This window comes from Glycine max, chromosome 3, assembly GCF_000004515.6.
Source record: "Glycine max cultivar Williams 82 chromosome 3, Glycine_max_v4.0, whole genome shotgun sequence".
Taxonomy (NCBI): Eukaryota; Viridiplantae; Streptophyta; class Magnoliopsida; order Fabales; family Fabaceae; genus Glycine; species Glycine max.
In genome coordinates this window covers 41,240,513-41,260,525 of record NC_016090.4, presented here as the reverse complement: position 1 = coordinate 41,260,525, position 20,013 = coordinate 41,240,513, and the positions used below count along the sequence as shown (strand labels likewise).

The window sequence follows — 20,013 nt, the reverse complement described above, 5'->3', positions numbered from 1 at the left end:
ATTTTCACTTGTTTATCTTATATGTATATTCCCTTTTTATCTCCTCATACCTTAATTTTTAATGTATTTTTTTTCTAGATATTTCTTGGAAGGCTATGTTGGAGACACACTAAATGTTTACACTTCTCTCAACAAGAATTTGAACATTGGTTTGTGACATTATAAGATATTAACCTCTTCTAACATAATTAATCCTTACTAGTTCAAAATTTAATCTTTAAGATCTGGTCTTTTTGACACACTTTAATCCTTTGGCAGAACCAAATGGTAACAGGAGGACATCAAAACATTTCATGTCCAGCTAGGTCTTTACCAAGTATGTTGCGACAACGATACTGTTTCTTGAAAGCTGACTAATTGGAAGCTAGACATGTGGTTCAACTTTTAGTTTCAAATTAGTTCGAAAGACAAATTAAGTGTGATGTATCACAAACAACGAATTAAAAAAAGCCACGAATTCCTTTTCCATGATTAAAAATTACTAATACAAAACAAACCCCTTATTAAAGGTTAAAAAAACTGTGTAAATTAAAGTGCCAGCTAAAATTCAATGATTAACCTTTCTAGCTGGTTTCTGCAATCCAATCATTTTCAAGTGTCAAGCCTTTTGCCCCGTTTAACAATTTTCCATTAGTGGCAAGCACACGATGACAGTACAACCACATTGAAAATTCCGTAACATCTCGATGCTAAGACCATAACCCCCAACAGGTCCTTTTTATATACACTTCAAGTTTTCAACCGTTCAAACTTCAAAGTTCTTGAATCACAAGTTTTACGTTGAGTTCATGTTGTGAACAAGACCCTTCATTAATGTAATAGAAAGCTCACCTGAAACTGATTATTTAAATCCTAGGAACTTCAACAAACTTCTAAGATCCATTTAACCGGCTTTAACATCGATAGTTGTGCTATTCAATTTGTCATCTAATGCTCTTGCACTGCACAACCCAAAACGTCCCTAATACGCCTGCACCTAAACCTAATGACAAAGGAACTTAATTGAAGAGGGAAAAAAGGGGGCGGGTACGTGATGCATACATATGATATGCTTTCTATATTACAAAAGTATATTAAAGGTCGCAAGGGGTACTTAGTTGGGTATATTTTGGATTCATTTTGAGGTTGAAAAAAAAAAAACAATTATATTACGCACAAAGTGTAATTTATGGGATTTGAATAATCTCTTATTCTTGATTAATAGATACAGTTGAAGAGAAAAAAGAACATAATTTTTAATGCAATTAGTATATTTTATAATTAATTATCATAATCACTGCATGATAAAATCCAAGGAACAATTTTGTTTTGAGAAACGGTTTTTAATTTCATTTAAAAAAATGCTTGTTTCCCATTTTTCTATTTTTGTATCTATGCACTCAACATTTTTTTTAGATCCTAAGTAAAAAATCAAGAGTGTCCTCCAACTCACTTGGTGAGAGATTAATTCTGCTCATAATGTATGATTATTATTAGTCTAAGAAAATTTTGAATACTAATTAAATTAAACACAACTTTTTTGACTAAATAGATAATTTCTCTATATATGAACGCCATGAAGCCTTAGAATATTGATGGTCTAAATTTACCTTCAAATTTCAAAGGAAATATTAACAAACAAAATAAAGACTCTTTAGAATATTAAATTATATTATAAGACTAGATTTTCCCCCAAATAAATACGTTGCTAAAATATTATTTAAGATTAATTATGTTAAATGAATTAATAACGATATGTATTGCGAAATGATAATAATTACTTAATTAAAAATTAAATTTTTTATTAGTAATTTTGTAACTCAAGATTAGAACAATAGAATTGCCTTAAAATAAAAGAAACAATAAAAGCGTTTTTTTTATTAAAGAGTTACTTATATCATTCAACAAAAAAACAGAGTTACTTATATTTAAGTAAGCCTTGCATAAACTATTATTCAAATTGTTTAAGATTCCAAAATTTTATACACGGGACTTGTCGTTACTCACATGATTAAGTTATCGCATAATTGCGTATGAGATTCCATCGTATATACTACTTGGATAGTTAACGGCTTTGAGTTCTTCGTATAACAAGATAAAGTTTAACCCAAAGGGTTCATATACTAGTGTAGGGTCTTATATGGAGATTGAATAGGTATAAATGATAATGATCTATTTAATGTGTGTTTGATTAATTTTTATTATGTTTAAAAAAAATTAGAATCCACATACTATGAAATTAGTCTTTAATCCAATAAATAAATTGAAAGACAATCATAATGTCTAACCTTAAGAAAAAAATAAGAAAAAATTTAAGCAGCAAGTGCCAGTCTAAAAAATCTAATCAAAATTAGATAATAATTTTGTTAGGAGTGACCCGAACGTCGAGTTATTCAAATTGGTCAGCAAGAAATTAGAAAAACAATGTTATTTACACAGTTTTTGTACTTATTTTAAATTTTAAAAACAAAAAAATACGTGTTCTTATTAAACATTTTTTAATTTTATTTTCCTACTATATAAAGGTGTAAACACGATATCACAGTATTTATGTGCAAATAAAAAGAAGACTAAATTAAAAATTTAAAATCACTGGCCGCAGCTCATGAGACTGAATTCAGTGTGCCTCGAGTCATCGACAAAAAGTGTAGAATTAGCAAAATTTTGGTCTAGCAATTATTCTGAAGCCGAATACTCAAAGCTGAAACCAAGCTCAATCCAATTATTAAGTATGTGTTTGGATTACAGCTTGAAAAGTTAAGTTCAATGTAAGGTAACTTTTTAATTTAAGTTTAGATAAAAGTAAATTGAATGTTACTTGTTTTATGTTTGTCAAAATGAAATTTCTTCGGATGATTTGAATAAAAAATACGTTGATCATATAATTACTAAATTAGACATCAAGTTTAAATAGAATTCAAAATATAATACTATGATTTATTTTATTATTTTTTAACTATACTTAAATTGATAATATATTATACATCTTGTTAAAAATTGCTGACGTATTATAAAATAAAAAACATCAAGTTTGCAAAAAAAAAAAATATGTACATATAAAAATGCATTTTTAATTAATATTAGAAATAAAAATGAGTATAAAAAATAAAATAAAATACATTTTTAATTTTGGTAAGGGAGGAATAATGAAACAAGTTTATGGGTTTAATGTTGGTTGTTGAGGGGTAATTGCTCGAGAGAGTTGTTGAATTTTTTTAAATTTTTTTTTATCTTTCTAATGGATTCAATGAATGTTAATGAGAAGTAACCCACAATTGTTATTGATTGAATGTTAACTCATGCATAATTTACGTTCAGTTGAACTCTCGTTTATAATTGTCAAACATCACAATACTTCGTTCGATGTAACTTCAACGAAAATTTAGAGACCCAAACACGAAAAACAAACACACCATAACTATCGCACAAGCACGAATTGTAGGTCATTTTAATGGGAGTGCTTATATGAGTTACTTTAAGCAATATTGTTTAAGTTTTTTTTTTTTTCCTCACTAGAGCATACGGCGTGAAGTAGCTTGCATAAGCATCATTGCTTAACAATCTTATACAAAAAATAACATATTTTCGTGCAGCTGATGGCGGGCGCTATAGAGCCTATCTTGGTATGTAAATATACAAATTCAAATGTATACAAGATTCTCACTTACATCGGTTACTGCAAATGCGTTGTTTTCATTATATTTAACGATAAAAGTAAAGGTTTTTTTTTTTTTGAATTATTGATGTAGTTTTTGAGAGACCATTTAGTGAGGAGTTTATGAAATTCTGCTTGGAAAGATTTGAAGTCGGTATTTGGTCATCTGCAATGGAGTAAGTAGCACGACTTTTAGAATTTTATTTTTTATTTCCTTTTTTTTATTCGTATTTTACTAATACAATATTCACTATGAAGATAGGCACAACATAGATCGATGATGTCTTAAATTATGCCATTGGATCTTTAAGAAGCAAAATATTATTTGTTTGGGTGAGTAGCTGCTTTTGTATAAATAAATTAAATGTATAATATTTGTACGTGTCTGTTTATTTTTCTTATTGGTGGCTCATAAATTCTAGGATCAACGTCAATGTACTGATTCCGGCTTCAAATCCTTAGAAAAAACTTACAGACCTTTGTTTTTTCACGGAATTGAATAAAGTTTGGGAAAATGTCAAGAAGGGAGGTCCATATTCTGCTTCAAATGCTCTGTTGATTGATGACAAACCGTACATGGCTTTCCTCAATCCTTTAATAAGTAAAAAATATATTCTACTTTTAAAATTCTGATTTTACATTTAACAGATTCAGTTACTTTAAAATGCAGGATAATTCAGCCATATTCCTTCAGTCGTATATGCCGGATAATGATGCTGAATTGCTGATAGAACTTTAGGTGAGTTGCTATATTTTTCATTAATTAAGGTTTTTTTTTTTTTTCTAATGACTTTTTGTTATCTGTGTTGTTGTGCATGTAGATCTAAAGTGTCAACTGTGTTCGTACCTTAAAGGTGTTGCTCAGTGGCGTGGTGTTAAGCCTTACGTGAAGGACCATCTTTTTGGAATACCTGCAGTTTCCTCCTTCCATCCTGATTGGAATCTTTACCCCGTAGTGAAAGAAAGTTTCTAACAAAAGAGAGGTTATTGAAGAATGTTTGTGAGTTTAGGAAATGAAGAAATCGAGCTCCCTATCTTTTTGGGCTTTTTTTTTATTGTTTTTCTAATAAAGTTTGCAGTTAGAAAAATATACTACTATTTAAGTTGTGGTATGAGATGCTATTTTGTGTTGCAAAATTTTATTGACTAATTTGCTTTACTTTTTATATATAATTTTAAGTTGTTTTTGGTATACAGGAACGTGAAGTTTTATTTACCTCTTTATAATTTGAAAAGTGAATTATTTTGTAATTAATAATTTATTGTAAAGAAAATGAATCAAATATAGTCTTTAGAAGAAAAAAATGTATTAAACAATGTTTTTTTTGCTTTGTGTTTGAATGTGTTAGAATAATATTAAATGCATATGATTTTATATAAAATTATTATCAAGTTAACAATTAGGGTGTGTTTGATAAAAAAAAATGAGATAAATAATAACGATGAAAATAGAATGAATAAAAATAGGTTCCATAAATTTGTCCTCGACGTTAATTCATAAGATTGAATATTGGGTGGATTAAAATTTGAATAGTTATAATAATTTATTTTTTTAATTAGTTTATAAAACTTAATTATTTGATTGAGTGGATTAAACTTTTTTGGTTCTTATATTTATATCCCCGCTATCTTCATATTGGTATCATTATTTATTTTCTCTCAAGATAGTAATGCAACATATCTAATTTTTTTCTATCTTTTTTCAATAATATCATTTTATTAATGCTATCTATTATTTATTTTCTCTATTTTTTATATCTCTTTTCAAAGATATTAATTTTTAATTCACGTTATTTTACCTTTCAAAATATAAATATTAAAGGGAGTTTAATAGATAATTAAAAAAATATCAGTGATCTGTTTTGGACTCTCTCTAAAAAGTTTGATATATTATTATTTGATAGACTTGCTTCTGAATTTGTTGCTTTATTTCTCACTAACACATCGTTCTGTAATTTATCAGCGCAGAAACTGCACCAACCAATGAAAAAGTTATGCAAAACATAACTAGTCTTCAATTTATTTTGTTAAGATAATTTAAAACATCTGCCACATCTTACTAGTTTGATCACTATTTTAGTATTAAGTTTTTTGACATCAAATTAAGTCAGCAAACCCATACATGATAACATGAAGAAGAAGAAATCAACCTATACATGATAACATTAAACAGATAAACTAATTAATTAAAAAGTCATATACAAAAGGAAAAAGTATGCAATTTATTTTGGAAGAACAATGTATCAACTGAAACTGCACCAACTAATAAGAAAGTCATATACAGAAGGGAAAAGTCTGCAAATTTTATTTTGGAAGAAGAACAACTTCCACATCACACTCGTTTGATGTACTATTACAAATTTACAATTTGAAGTAAAAGTCCACATGAAAAGCCACCCACACTTAAACAAGATTAATTAACATAGATCAGACATGATAACACGCAAGCGAGGATCAACTTCAACTCTAGCAACCCCATCGTGTTCCTCAGCAACCTTGGCCACTTCAACCTCCCCAACGACCAACTCCGACGTCTCTTCTCCTCTCTCTTCCCAGTCCAAGTAGTTGGGGTCTCCTTCGTCCATGGCCGCCGGCTCCGTCATGAGCTCGTTATCCTCCACGCTAGCCGGGCCCTCCCACGTGAATTTGCCGCCGTGGCCGGACTTTGGCGGTGGCCGGCCGATTCTGATGCCGTCGGCTGGGTGGCGGTCCTTGCGCTGCACACCCTTGTTGATGAGCTTCTTCTCGACGTACTTTATAGTGTGGATGTTGTGAGTGTTGAGCTCTATTTTTTCCACCCTCTTTCTCCCTTCCTCGTCGTGGCTCACCGCTCTGATCGTCACTGTCTCTTGTTTATCGTCAATGGGCTTCATCGTTATAACTTTGATGTTGATTTTTCTCTCCTTAATTCTTCAGTGAGGTTCTTCCAAGCTTATGATGCTATGCTATGGACTAGTAAGTGTCAAGTGCTTATATAAGAGTAAGAGATTCGGTGTTTGGCATATTTGGTGACTAGAATGTACTGGAAGTGGAGGATATGTTCGAGCTTTCGAGCTCTCGCGTTTATGCTAGAAGTCTCTGCCACATGGTGCACCTCTGGGTTAACACGCGTGATAAGTTTAATATCTGCACTTTTTTTTATTTTGGTCGTTTTGCATCTTAAATATCTATAGCTGGATTGCCTTTTATTGCGCCAACGACTTGTTTAGGATCAGGCCCGAATCTATTTTCTCCTTCAAATTTATCATAGATACGATACGTATTTTAAAACCTCATGGAAGGCGTAAGATTTGTCTCGAAAACTGACTTTTTAACGGTATTTCTTTTTTGTTAACCAAAATCAGACATAGGCTTGTTCTAGCTTCTGTTAACCAAATTCTGGAGTGAAGGAACTGGAGACACTAGAAAGCACTTTCAAGAGGCAAAAGTTGCTTCAAAATTCACTCGGTGAATAGATCGTTCCATAGGTTTAAGAGAAAATGATATGCCTGAAGTATACATAGTTACATGACCTAAAAAAACAATTTTTTGTGGATCAGTTGGATGGGCCTTGTGTCACTATTTAACTGTTAATAAGGTCCAGTCCAATAGCAGAAAACAAAATAATGAAACAATAAAGACTGAGAGCCCGACCGCTAATGAAGACAAATCCCAGACATTATGGGTAGTGACCTCACTATATAAAAGCACAATTTTGAAATAGAGAGGGGTTATGAAACTTGAGGCAAAATTAGATACTACATTTTCCATCCACTGAAGATTTTCACCTTGGGAAAGTATTTTTGGAACTTCAATCAAACCCATTATTTCTCTATGTTTTGCAAAATTCACTTAGGCTATGTAGGATGACATCTATTGGAAATCTCTTTAATTGAACTCGGTTATTCAATACAAGTTTCCTTTGTGAATTGGAGTAATCTTTCTCTATACTTGATGTTTTCTCTAACTGATGGTTAGTAAATTGGTTCTAGGTTGTATTTATGATACGTTAATTGTAAATTCAATTGGACCTTTGATTGGTTGTCTTATATACAAGATTCTAAAGATAGAACTTCATAGAGTAGTGTTCTTTAGATGATTTTTTTAATTTAATGCTTGATTAATTAAATATAGGCATATCAAAAGGGATTAGAGCCCTAACATTAATTGAAAGGACTTCAAGTTGAAAGTATTAATTTGACTAAAAAGAACACAACCAATTATTTGATTCAAAAAAGTCTCACATAAAAATATATTTGTTAGAATAAAAAGTAAAAAGTCATCTCTTCGAGATTTAACTTAAATAAAGTATAAAGCAATTTTTCGGTATCAACATTAATAGAAAGAGTGAGAAAAATGAGAGTCTCATTATCTTAAATGTTGATGCTAGCTAGCTAAAAATATGAGTAGATTTTTTTAACGAAACAGCCATGTTAAATATTCTAGTATACGCCGCGGAAGTTCTTTCCTTAATTCACTAATGTTTGGTTTGGCTGTAGAGCAGGAACTATTTTTGAAAGTATCAATTTCATCTTGTAATTTGGGACAGTGTTCGAAATCTTATTGTCAAGTTGACCGTCTTCTCAATTATTTCCAGGCTAGTTCTTAATAGGTTTCTACGCTGTAAATATACCATTGTTGCTTCTCCATGCATGGTTCATACAAATATTGTTAGTACGATATTTAGAATAATCTCAGATTAATTCTCTTACAACTTGACATACAGACTGGTAACGAGAGTATTTCCGAAGCATTGTACCCTTTTACATTTTTTATATATTGACTAATTAATTGTCCATGAAGCATACTCCAATGCCTCGCAAAGTTGCAAAAGGAAAAAAACAAACGATTACCAATTAACCAGCCAACAGCGTTGCAATGCAGATAAGATTTTTTGTTCTGATGCAGTGTGTACGTTACAAGGATATACTCCTTAAAATTCCCCAGCTGTGACTTACAGAATAAAACGACGGAGAAGTTAATGAAACGAAGAAAAAACGCGCTCAGTACATACCAAATTACCAACTACAACAACAATCCAACCCAACAACCCATTTGGTCCCACTCCCACCACGCAATTCAACTTAGAAAAGATTAACATTGTTGTTTAGACATTTTAAAATTATCATATACTAGTAGTATAAAAAATGATGACTTTGAAAATAATATTCTTTAAAATAATATTCAAATGATAAGTTATAATTGAATAATAATATAAAATTGTGTATAGACATTAAACTTCTAATATATTAGTTTTTCATTACACTGAAAAAATATTTATTTTAGACAATTATCTGATTTAGTGATATCTTTTGGAAAATTAGTTTTATGACAAAACTGATTTGTAAACTTTTAAATAGAAGGATTTTTTTTTTACAAATCTTTTCATTAGTTAGGAAAACAAAATTTGAGTGAGATGAACAAGAGACACACAACAAACTTATCTTGATAAAACAATTTACTATTAACAAATTCAAAATATAACTAATATCTCTTTTTTACACTTGTCTCTTCGGGACTCTAAATCAAATATTTTATATTATCTTGGAAAAACTTTTTTCAAACACATTCTGAAGTTATTTTGAGGAAAGCAAGAAGGGCATGTCTAATATTAGTAGTATATAATAAATGTTAAATGACAGTTAATACCATGCTTTAAAATTGGACAGAGTATTTAGGAACTAATACAATGAAATTATAAAAAAAATGTTTGATAACTTCCTTAATGTACAAGAAAGTTTTCTTCTTCTTCATAAATGAATCTTTTTACATATGCCCTTTTCTATAGTTAGATGATTTTTTTTAAACTTCATATAATGTATGATGCTTCTGTAAAATAGTTGTCTTACTGTGTAGTTACTTTCTGTATAAAACAATCTATTTTTTAAAAAATGTTATTTTATGGCAACAGTTTTCTTTTCTTTTTTGGCTAAAATGTTCTGGTCTCCCTATTTCTCAAATATACGATTTTTAATTTTTTAATTTTTTAATTAAGATATTTCAATTCTTATTTTAAAAAAAGTTGATTTTAGTCCTGTTGATTAATTTCAAACTTGTTAACGATATATTTTTTAATTCTTTTTTAATAAATTAAACTTGTTATCAATTAAATAATTTAAAAAAACATTTATTATCTACATAATATATAATAAACAAACCGTTGTGGATGATATTTATAAAGTATATAAATCAATTTTTGAAATTCACTACAAGAATTAAAATTTTAAAATTGTTGATTTTTTAAAAGTAAAAAATGAAATATTTTAATGAAATAAAGAAAACTAAAATTGTAAATTATTTAAAATTAAAAGATAAAATATCTCAATGAGAAACTAAACATACATATTTAAAAAAAATAAAAAGATCAAAATTCCATTTTATCCTTTCTTTTTCTTTCATTTGTTTTATTGCTTTAGTGCATTAAATAATGTAGTATATACTTTACTGCTTTGGCGTATTATATAATTGATTTTGAACAAGAGTATTTAAACTTTCAAGAGACAATGTTTTGGACAATCTTTATGCAATACCTTTGTAATTTGAAACTACAAATTATTCGTGATTATTATTATAGACATCATTTAGTTCTCCGCACTTACTTTATCAATGCATAAATTTAATCTTTTAAATTATATCATTATAATATATTTAGGATTTATAAACATTAAGACGTCTTTGATATCAACATACAGTATGTTATTATTAAATACTAGTTGTACTATAATTTACTCTTTTTTTATGACATCCACTTTTTCTTTTCAACAAGAATTGGTTAAAAGCCATTACAGTATTTCTTAAAATCAAACTCACGCTAAATCAAAACCCCAATGTTGACGAGGTGAAGCTAAAAGAGCCAAAGAAAGAGCAACAGTGGCATCTCCGCATCCAGCGTGAGACACACTCAAATGAAGGAGCAATTACCAAACCCAATCAAGCAAACCTGAACTGTCAACGTAATATCCACGTTCCCCCGAAACCCCACACACCTCGTTTTGAACGAATTCTCTTTCTCTTTATCCTGTTCTGTTCCCCTCATATCACTCACTCCTCCGTTACCGTTTCAGCTTTGTGAATCCTGGGATGCCTCTATTCTTCTCCTTCAACTCAATGCCACTCCAAGGTATGTTGTTGTCTCTCTCTCTCTCTCTCCACACACACATATATCATGTTTTGTTTCATGTCTTACTAGGTAGTTCTTTCTTGTCCTTGGTTTTGGTTGGTTAGATTCGAAACATGGTGAATGACAACAAAAGAGACAAAAAAAATTGAATTTTGAAAAGTGGGTTTTGGGCCCTTGAAGGTAGGCTCATGTCTTCTCTCAAGTGAGTTTGAATTAGTCTATATTGACCTCATGGCTTTGGCTTATTCATGACCAAGTCGACAATTGGGGGTTAGGTTTTTTTTTTTTTCACTTTCTATTTTCATTTTTCATAATAATTATGCAATTATTACTGTCTTAATCCATGATTTGCTATATCTGGTGTGTTCATAACCTTGTGGGTTTTGACTTTTATTAGTGGGTTTTGTTGCATACAGCATACTGAGTGTGTATTAGGACTGTTGATTAGGTGAATCCATTGGATTGGGGAATTAAGTGTACTGTCAATGGGGGGTGAAACAATGAACGGGTCATGGTTCAGTGTTTTGTGGCCAGTCTCTCGCAAGAGTGCATCAGATAACAAGGCAGTAGTTGGAGTTTTGGCATTAGAAGTTGCAGGGTTGATGTTGAAGGTGGTTAATTTATGGCAATCTTTGAGTGATGCGGAGGTATTGAGCCTGAGGGAGGGGATAGTGAACTCAGTTGGAGTTAAAACACTGGTGTCTGATGATGATGATTACTTGATGGAACTTGCATTGAACGAGATACTTGATAACTTTCAATCTCTGGCACGGTCTGTGGCTAGGTTGGGTAAGAAGTGTGTGGATCCAGTTTATCATCAATTTGAACATTTTGTTCATAACCCGGCTCAGAATTATTTCCAATGGTCTGAGTGGGAGTATAGGTGGAAAAAGATGGAGAGGAAAGTGAAGAAAATGGAAAAATTTGTTTCCGCTATGACACAGTTTTGTCAAGAGGTTGAGGTGCTAGCAGAGGTTGAACAGACTTTCAGGAGAATGCAGGCAAATCCAGACTTGCATAAGGTGAAATTCCTCGAGTTTCAGAAGAAGGTCATGTTGCATCGCCAGGAGGTAAGGAATCTGAGAGACATGTCTCCATGGAGTAGAAGTTATGATTATGTTGTCCGGTTGTTGGCGAGATCGCTATTTACAATCCTGGAGAGGATCATACTTGTCTTTGCAATTAATCAACCACCAACCGTTCAAGAACAAAATGATTATCAGCATATGAATGCTAACAATCTTCTACGAAGTCATTCCTTTTCTGTTATGCATTCTTCTGTTCATCCTTCAGAGAATGATCTCTATGGCTTCAATTCAGGACCTGTTGGGGGGAGGCCAGTATCAAAATCAGGTTTTTTAGTTGACAAGGGCAGAAGAAAAAAGAAACAGCAGCAAGCTCTTCACGAACCAGCTTTATTCAGAAAGAACCTGCATTCAGAAAGCAAACAGTTAGGACATATTGTGGCCTTCAAAGGCTGTATGTCTGCTGCAAACAATTCTCCTGTCATACAGAGCTGTATGCAGACTAATGGTGGCTCCATGAGGTTAACTGATTGTCAATTGAAATCTTTTGATAAAATGAAAACAGTGGATAAGTTATCTCTCTCCAACAGAATTAGGATATACTCTAAATTATCCATAAAAAACTGGTTAAAGCCAGTTTCACTTACCCTTGGTGATGCAGCTCTAGCCCTACATTATGCAAATATGATTGTATTGATTGAGAGGATGTTGTCATCACCTCACCTGGTTGATCTTGCAGCAAGAGATGATCTGTACAATATGCTTCCAACTACTGTAACAACTGCTTTAAGGGCTAAGCTTAAGTGCCATGCGAAAAGTAAATCATCCTCCAATGCTCATGATGCAAACCCTGCTGCTGAATGGAGTCCGGTGCTTGCACAGATATTAGAATGGTTGGCTCCTCTAGCACATAACATGCTAAGCTGGCATTCTGAGAGAAATTTTGAGAAGGAGCACTCAGTTTTCAACGCAAATGTTTTACTTGTCCAAACTCTTTACTTTGCAAATCAAGCCAAAACTGAGGCCGCGATAATTGATCTTCTTGTAGGTCTCAACTATGTGTGCAGGATTGATACAAAAGTTGGCACAAGAGATACACTGGATTGTGTTAGTACTAGATCTTTTAATGGTGTTCATTTGAGAAAGAATGGAATGTACACTGAATTTTTATAGACTATGACGTTTTGACAACGTCTGAAGGTTAATGTCATCAGCGCTGTTTAGCTCTATCATTTTCAAATGAGAGGCTTTGCCGAATAGTGGCTTTATTTTTAGTACATCGATTCTATTCTCGGGCAAGTTACATTTGATCGAATCAATTTAGTTTAAGGTATTCATTCACATCAGATAATTTGCTCAAAATACATCATAAATTTCTTCATTAGCAAATTTATGGTTTCTTACTCAATTGTCTTTAGTTAAATGAGTGTTTAAAATAATGCAATTTTTGAAAGACAAATAACATTTGAATGCCAATTATGAGCTGAGGTTTTCGTTGGTCTTTGAGAGCTGTTACATTGACTTAAGTACTGATTCTATCGTGGTATTTTATCACAACAAATGTTAATAAGTATCTTTAGAACATTAATTAAACGATTAAAAAGAGAAAAATAATTATTAGAATTCATAAAATTGTGTTTTTTTTTTTACATTCTCCTATAATATTTATAATAAATATTTTTATAGGTTTTTAACCCATGTCTCAATGACATTGATTTAAGAAAATCTTTGTGTTTATTATATCTCTTTTTCAGCTGCTTCCATCTATCAAGTTTCACACTGATGACTAAACTCCCTCCCCTTGGTGGCCTAAGAGAAATCATAAGAGCATCTTGAACCGAAAACCTCTTTTTGGGTTCTTAAATGGGTCTCACAAGTACACACAAGGGGCATTTAGTACATGGAAAAAATTTAGTTTCCATTAATCCGAGGTTAGAAATATTTGTTTCTCATCATCATGTTTAATTTATTATTTTAAAAAAATAATAGTATTTAAAAAAACATTATTTTTTTAAGATATTTTTTTCACCTAGGTTTCCCATATAATTGTTTTTATGGGAGAGGTGAAAATCCAATTTTCTGAATTAGAAAAAGGATTTTACATTCAGTAAAAAAAAAAGATTTGACGGTCATAAACATATTATGTTACTTTTATTATAGTATTTAATATAATAAATAATTAAAATTTACAAATTTTTTAATTAAAATTCAATGTGAAAATTTTTTAATCCCAAAAAAACATATAGATATTTTCAAGATATTTGTAATCAACTAAATATAAATTTGAGTCATTCCTAGAAAACATTAACAAACCAATCTTATGGCCAAGGTTTTTAGTAAATTAGAACAGCATGATTAAGGACACTCTATTTTATCTCCAAGTTATTAACATGGTGTAAATTTTGTGTTAATAAATTTGTTTCATTATTTTTTTATTTTTTTAATCCATCGCATGATTCATTTTATCTCGCATAGTCTGAAAGGGATCTAAAGAGCCAGGTCCGAGGTTTTCGAGGAGATTCCATTTCCAACCCGACGTTTTTGGATCTTTTATGTTGATATAGACCACCCTTGAGTTGGGTTTTTCGAATAGCAATTATACTATAGATATATTTTTCAGAAAAAAAAATACTATATTTTTCGGTTACTATATTTTTTGGTGCACGTTTGGTTTAACTTGAAATTTAAGAAAAAAAATTGTAAACTTTTTAATAAATTATTCCTAAGCTATTTTAAACATTGAACATGAGAATAATAAACTAATTAATTATTAATGCACCTAATACTATTTTTTATTCATTAATTATTTGTTATAATAAAATTTAATTTCCACCCAAATAAATTTACCCTAAAAAAATCTAATATGTAGCAATATTTTTAAGCGTAAATTAGATTTTGACAAAATTTAGCTATAATTAGTATGTCAGATATTACTGGTGTTTTTCTTAATTACAATCTATAGTTTACCTTAATAAATACAGTGAATTTTAGTCATCGAGATAAGTATAAAAATTATTGAAATAAAATAGTAATTTCAATTAGAAAATAATATCAATACTATTTGCAATATTATGTTTAAGTTTTATTCATCAACCCAAATGTTTTAACATTTTCTGAGGTGAAACTATATTTAAATGTTTTGGTACCAATAAAATATAACATGATTTATAAATAATCTTATACCTTAACTATGTGATAAAAGTTCAATCCTTCACCTGTAGGCATTGGAAAACATTTTTTATTATTAATTATTAAATTCAATTAAACCACATCTCAAGGCAACGGGTATAATGGTTCCAGAAAATGGCATCCCCTGACCCTGCCCCCAAAATAAAATATGAAATTGTTTGGTATAGATAGCATATTCTCTTTGTTCCCCAAAGAAGATTCTCAAGACGTTAGAGGCTTGTGATGATGGAGTAGGTATTTTTTTTTATTAGTGTGATGATGGAGGTATTTTAAAGGCTTAGTTGTATTTTTTATTTTAATTTTTTTATAAATTTTATTTTCTAACAAATTAATTTACTACATTTTATTTTTAATTTATAAAAAACTTATGAATTTTACCTTCGATCATTTATTCATTAACAATTACAAAAGTTTGAGGTAAATTTTGTTTAAAAGAATAGGAATAAAATTCGTTAAAAATTTAAAAAAAATGTTGTAAAATTTACCCAAAAAAATTAAGAATAAAAAGGACAATTATGTTATTACTAAAATAATCAGAATAAAATTTATAAATTTGTTAAAATTTTTACGTCAAATTCATCTTTTTGAGGTAAATTTCTCAAAAAATAAAAAGTTAGAGATAAAAAAATAATTAAACATTTAAACCTATTTTAAATTGTGTTTTTGGGTTCTGTTTGAAAATTTCGCTTTCTTTTGTGAAGGAAGTTTCATTCTTTCTACAATATTGGTACAAAAATTATATTAACAAATTATCCAACAGAAGTGAGATTTTTTTTTTCAAGAATAAAAAATGCATATAAAGTGGTTAATGTAATTTCGATTTGAATCGAGCAATGCATAAATAATATTAAAATGTAAACATTATGTTTTACTCTTCAGGAAGTGCCAACAACATATTTTTCAAAACACAAATTTTATTATTAGTTAAAAATTATTAGATATTATATTATTAAAAGAGAAACTAGTTAAAGACAAAGTAGAACCCACAAGAGTTCATAATTTTCCATAAATTATAACCAATAATAAAAAATATTTTCAAAAAAGTATGTTACTAGTATTTCCTACTCTTTGATTATATTTTTTGGTCAACCTCTTCAATTATATTTATCTTCATATTTTAGAATAGTTATTAACTTATATATATATTACAAAATATGCTTAATTACTACTTCCAATCTTTTATATAAAAATACAAATGAGATCATATTTTTTTGTGTTAATTATATCATTTCAAATAAATTAATTGTTAACTTTTATATTCTTAATTTACTGTCAAATCTATTAATGAGTGATACAGCCATTTTACATAAAAGTGAATGGATTCACTAATTAGTATTAAAATTATACTAAGTCATTTTTATAGATTAAATTATGAGTAGTATTAATAAATACAACTATCAGTTAAGTGAATTAATTCCATTGGTATTTTCTGTCGATAAAAATTATGATATTATTGGCCTTAGATATTTATTTTTGAATACATAGTGGCAATATTTATTCTCCCAAACTTTGCAAGTATCAACAACCGTATTCCCAAGACTCCCTGCCACGGAGGAAATATTTATTTTATTTCAACAAAAGTGGTGACAATTTGGGTTGTAAAAAAACAAATTGATCCATAGGTTTGAATTGAAAAAAGAATTCAGGAGGAAGAGACAATTAATTTTGGGACGGCGAGCAAGGGCTGAAACTTTCGCATGGTTATGCCGAGCTTGTCCCTCATGTCCATGGTGGAGGGCGTGACGTGGCAGTCAAGTTCCCAATCGAAACGGTGAAGCAATGATCCCAGCACCAAGTGAAGCACTCTATGCGCCAAAGGCACACCCGCACACATTCTTCTTCCAGCCCCGAACGGAATAAACTCGAAGTGGTGCCCCTTGTAATCAATATTATTATTCTCAGAAAATCGCTCGGGCTTGAAGACCAATGGTTCATCCCAGGCGCTGGGGTCTCTCCCAATCGCCCACGCGTTCACGAAAACCTGCGTGTCTTTGGGTATGTAATATCCCATGAACTCTGTGTCCTCCGTGGCCTTGCGAGGGACAAGCAACGGAATCGGAGGATGTAAGCGAAGTGTTTCCTTAACCACACCTTGCAGGTACGGAAGCTTGTCTATGTCGCTCTCTTCAACTTCTCTTCCGCACCCAACCACCCAACTCAGCTCCCTTTTCACCTTCAACAGACACTCCCGGTTGCACAGAAGCTCCGTCATGGCCCACTCTATTGTGCTGCTCGTTGTTTCTGACCCAGCCAAGAACATTTCCTGTCCACATCATTGGATTGGATGATAAGGACTTCAAAAATAATCTATCAATAATAACTTACAAGTTTGACTAAATAACCCATTCAGGTTATGTTGGTGGTGGTTTTTTTTTTTTTTCTCTTTAAGCTTTCTTTCTTTTTATCAGGATAAAAAAGATCTTCACTGTTCATTAGAAGTGCAGTCATAATATTAATAAAGTATGATTAATAATTATTTTCATCAAAAATTAAATTTAAATAATATTCAAAATAATTAAACATATTAATTTCTTGTGTTGAATAAGTTGATTGTTAGTGGTGGGGTTTGAGAAGTTTAATGGAATCTTAGGTTGAAATTCAACTATCTATATACATAAAAGAAGTTTGAATAAACAATAGCCTTCTAATGCATAATTTGGAGATTGACATTGATTTAACATTTTATTCTTGTATATACATGTACTGGCCAAAAACCTTTTTCAATCACATCAAACTACGTCATTTTAGTAGCTAATTTTGTTCATTTTTAATCTTTTTTTCATTTTAATAACTACTTCCAAAAAGAGACTAAAAATGGAAATAAAGGGACAAAAAGTTAATCTCATAGAGATTAATTTATGAACAATAAAAATAAACAAAAAAAACTCTAAATAAGTAAGTAAAAAATTTGACGAGAAAAAAAACTTATTTAACTCATATTTTTATCTTCATGTCATTAAATATACTTCTAGTAATTTTTTATAAAATGAAAATTTATTAAAACAGTTTTTTAAAAAAAAACTTATAAAAATATAAGAAAAAGTTTAGTAAACACTCCAAATCCCTAACAACACCTAGAAAGAAAAGAAAGAAAAAAAGTAGTTATAATAAAATATATGATACGATAAAAAGAGAGATATAGAAAGAAAAAAATATTGATGAAGCGTTTAAAATAAGAATTTTGATTATCTTGATTAAGAAATTAAAAGAAAAAAATTATTATATAAAACAAAAAAAATGTAAAAAAAATTATAGAAAATATTATTTTAAGCATCTTAATAATGTTTTTCTTCTTTTAATTTATGGTGTGTTGTTAACCTAAAAATACTAATTAATATTTGTCTTAAAATAATAGAATATCTGGGTATCATTATTAAAAAATATAATAAACTATTCCTGTAAACATTGAACAAAGGAGGAATCTATATGGAATGAAGGAATGAATATGTATGTACCAATATGAAAATGTTGAGATCTTTATCTGAAACGTTGAGTGCTTCTTGACTGTTGGTGCTTTGAAAGTCAATCAAGACATCCAAGAAGTCCCTTGACTTGTTGGTGCCACGGTGCAGCTGCTGTTCCAAACGCTGTTTCACGAACCTGGACGCGATTCCCAGCGCCTTCCCCATGTCCCTGTCCATCTTCCTCCTCAGTCCCTGCGGATCCAGCCAACTCAGCCACGGAAACAGGTCGGTCACGTTAGCGTGCCCCGTCCACTCCATCAGCCCCATCATCGCGCTGAAAAACTCCGACCCGTCTTCGGATTCCGGGTCAAACAAGTCCCGTGACAGCATCAGGTTCCCGAACAAGTTAAACGTCATCAGGAAAACAAAACGCGACACGTGGACCCCACGACCATGTTCTGACTTGCTCGCTTCTTTCGCCACCCAGTTGATCATGTCGTTTACGCATTTCCGACGGATGGATGCGGTGTCGTTTATGCGTTTTGAAACGAGCATGTCCACGGTCACGAGGCGCCGCATGAGGCGCCAGTAAGGGCCATAAGGGGCGAGGGCCAGGGATGACTTGTCGTAGTTGTGGACACGCATGATTTCGGTTATGGTTCGGTCCGCGAAGGCGTGGTCGTGGTGCTTGAAGAACACGGTGGCGGCTTCGGCGGAGAGAATCGCCATGGTGTTCATGGCGCCGATTTTGAGCCACACCACGGGGCCGAACTTGTCCCTTAGATTGGTGAGGGTGCGGTGAGGCATGTCTCCGAGCTGGAACATGTTTCCGAAGACTGGCCAGCCCGGTGGTCCCGGCGGAAGACGATGGTTTGAGGATGAGGTTTTGCTGTTGCGGCGGCGGAGGAGGAAGAGGAAGAGGGGGAGAGACAGAGACAGGAGTAGGAGAAAGAGTGAAGGATGTTCTGAAGTCCACGCCATGATTTGATTTGATTTCTGGGAACCAGCTTGTCTAATGGGTTGTTGGAAATTTGGTGCTGTCTCTCATCACTACCTCCTCAGTGCATATATAAACGCCCAAGGAAGATTCCGTCACCACTCTCGTGTGTAGAATGTTGATATATGAGAGGAGAGATTAGTAATTCACAATATTCATGATGTAATGTAATAAAATAAAGAGAGAAAAGAAAATGAGAAGTGTGCACCAATAAACATCACTGTACCTCTGTCTCTCTGCATGTGTTTACCCTCCCAATGCTTAAAGTCTCACGTAATGTTCAAGGTAACTGATAATTTTACCAAACCAATTACTAGTACTTCGTTTGCTATCAGATATAACAAAAAACAAATTTCTCACGTTAATTGATTGTATTAATCTTAATTTTTTTTCTGAATTTATTCTTTATTGAAACTTCAACTTGTTATCATAAGAACTAAAAATTTCAATTAAATGAAAATTATTTTAGAGATAACAATATTAAATAAAATAAAATAAATTAAAAAAAAATTATATTAGTATTTGAGATAAAAAAAATATATTTTTATTATGCTTTATTTAAGGTTCTTAATTACATGTCATATTATTTCTTATCTTACATTCAATTTAACATTAAAGTTGATGTGGCAGAAGATCTTATTGAAAAAAGTTGAGGTGAGTCCTGG

At 31.2% G+C, this 20,013-nt stretch overlaps 3 protein-coding genes across 7 annotated transcripts; 1 reads left to right on the top strand and 2 right to left on the bottom strand.

Moving 5' to 3' along the window:
• Nucleotides 1-5,913: 5,913 nt before the first annotated feature.
• Nucleotides 5,914-6,632, bottom strand: LOC100785774 (uncharacterized). Its single transcript, XM_003520630.3, has one exon. It carries the CDS (start codon nt 6,505-6,507, stop codon nt 6,052-6,054), a length of 456 nt encoding a protein of 151 aa, XP_003520678.1. The 5' UTR covers nt 6,508-6,632; the 3' UTR covers nt 5,914-6,051.
• A 3,774-nt stretch (nt 6,633-10,406) lies between these two features.
• LOC100809482 (protein PSK SIMULATOR 1) lies at nt 10,407-12,998 on the top strand. 5 transcript variants are annotated; one of them, XM_014773895.3, is made up of 4 exons: nt 10,409-10,566; nt 10,678-10,733; nt 10,838-10,913; nt 11,150-12,998. In XM_014773895.3, exon 4 carries the CDS (start codon nt 11,219-11,221, stop codon nt 12,929-12,931), a length of 1,713 nt encoding a protein of 570 aa, XP_014629381.1. In that variant the 5' UTR covers nt 10,409-10,566; nt 10,678-10,733; nt 10,838-10,913; nt 11,150-11,218; the 3' UTR covers nt 12,932-12,998. The 5 variants fall into 5 exon arrangements, with proteins under 5 accessions (XP_006577047.1, XP_014629381.1, XP_014629382.1 ...); XM_014773896.3 differs by lacking the exon at nt 10,838-10,913 and having other exon boundaries at nt 11,182-12,998; XM_014773897.3 differs by lacking the exon at nt 10,838-10,913 and having other exon boundaries at nt 11,169-12,998.
• A 3,479-nt stretch (nt 12,999-16,477) lies between these two features.
• On the bottom strand, nt 16,478-19,444 carry LOC100785241 (cytochrome P450 76A2). The gene is made up of 2 exons (XM_003520629.5): nt 18,403-19,444; nt 16,478-17,210 (listed from the first exon to the last, which is right to left on the bottom strand). Exons 1-2 carry the CDS (start codon nt 19,330-19,332, stop codon nt 16,590-16,592), a joined length of 1,551 nt encoding a protein of 516 aa, XP_003520677.1. The 5' UTR covers nt 19,333-19,444; the 3' UTR covers nt 16,478-16,589.
• Nucleotides 19,445-20,013: the final 569 nt, after the last annotated feature.

Coding starts and splice junctions, on each gene's coding strand:
- LOC100785774 (XM_003520630.3), bottom strand. CDS start 6,507: ATGAAGCCCATTGACGATAAACAAGAGACAGTGACGATCAGAGCGGTG.
- LOC100809482 (XM_006576984.4), top strand. CDS start 11,219: ATGGGGGGTGAAACAATGAACGGGTCATGGTTCAGTGTTTTGTGGCCA.
- LOC100785241 (XM_003520629.5), bottom strand. CDS start 19,332: ATGGCGTGGACTTCAGAACATCCTTCACTCTTTCTCCTACTCCTGTCT. Junction 17,211..18,402: donor ATCTCAACATTTTCATATTG/GTACATACATAT, acceptor TGATGTGGACAG/GAAATGTTCTTGGCTGGGTC.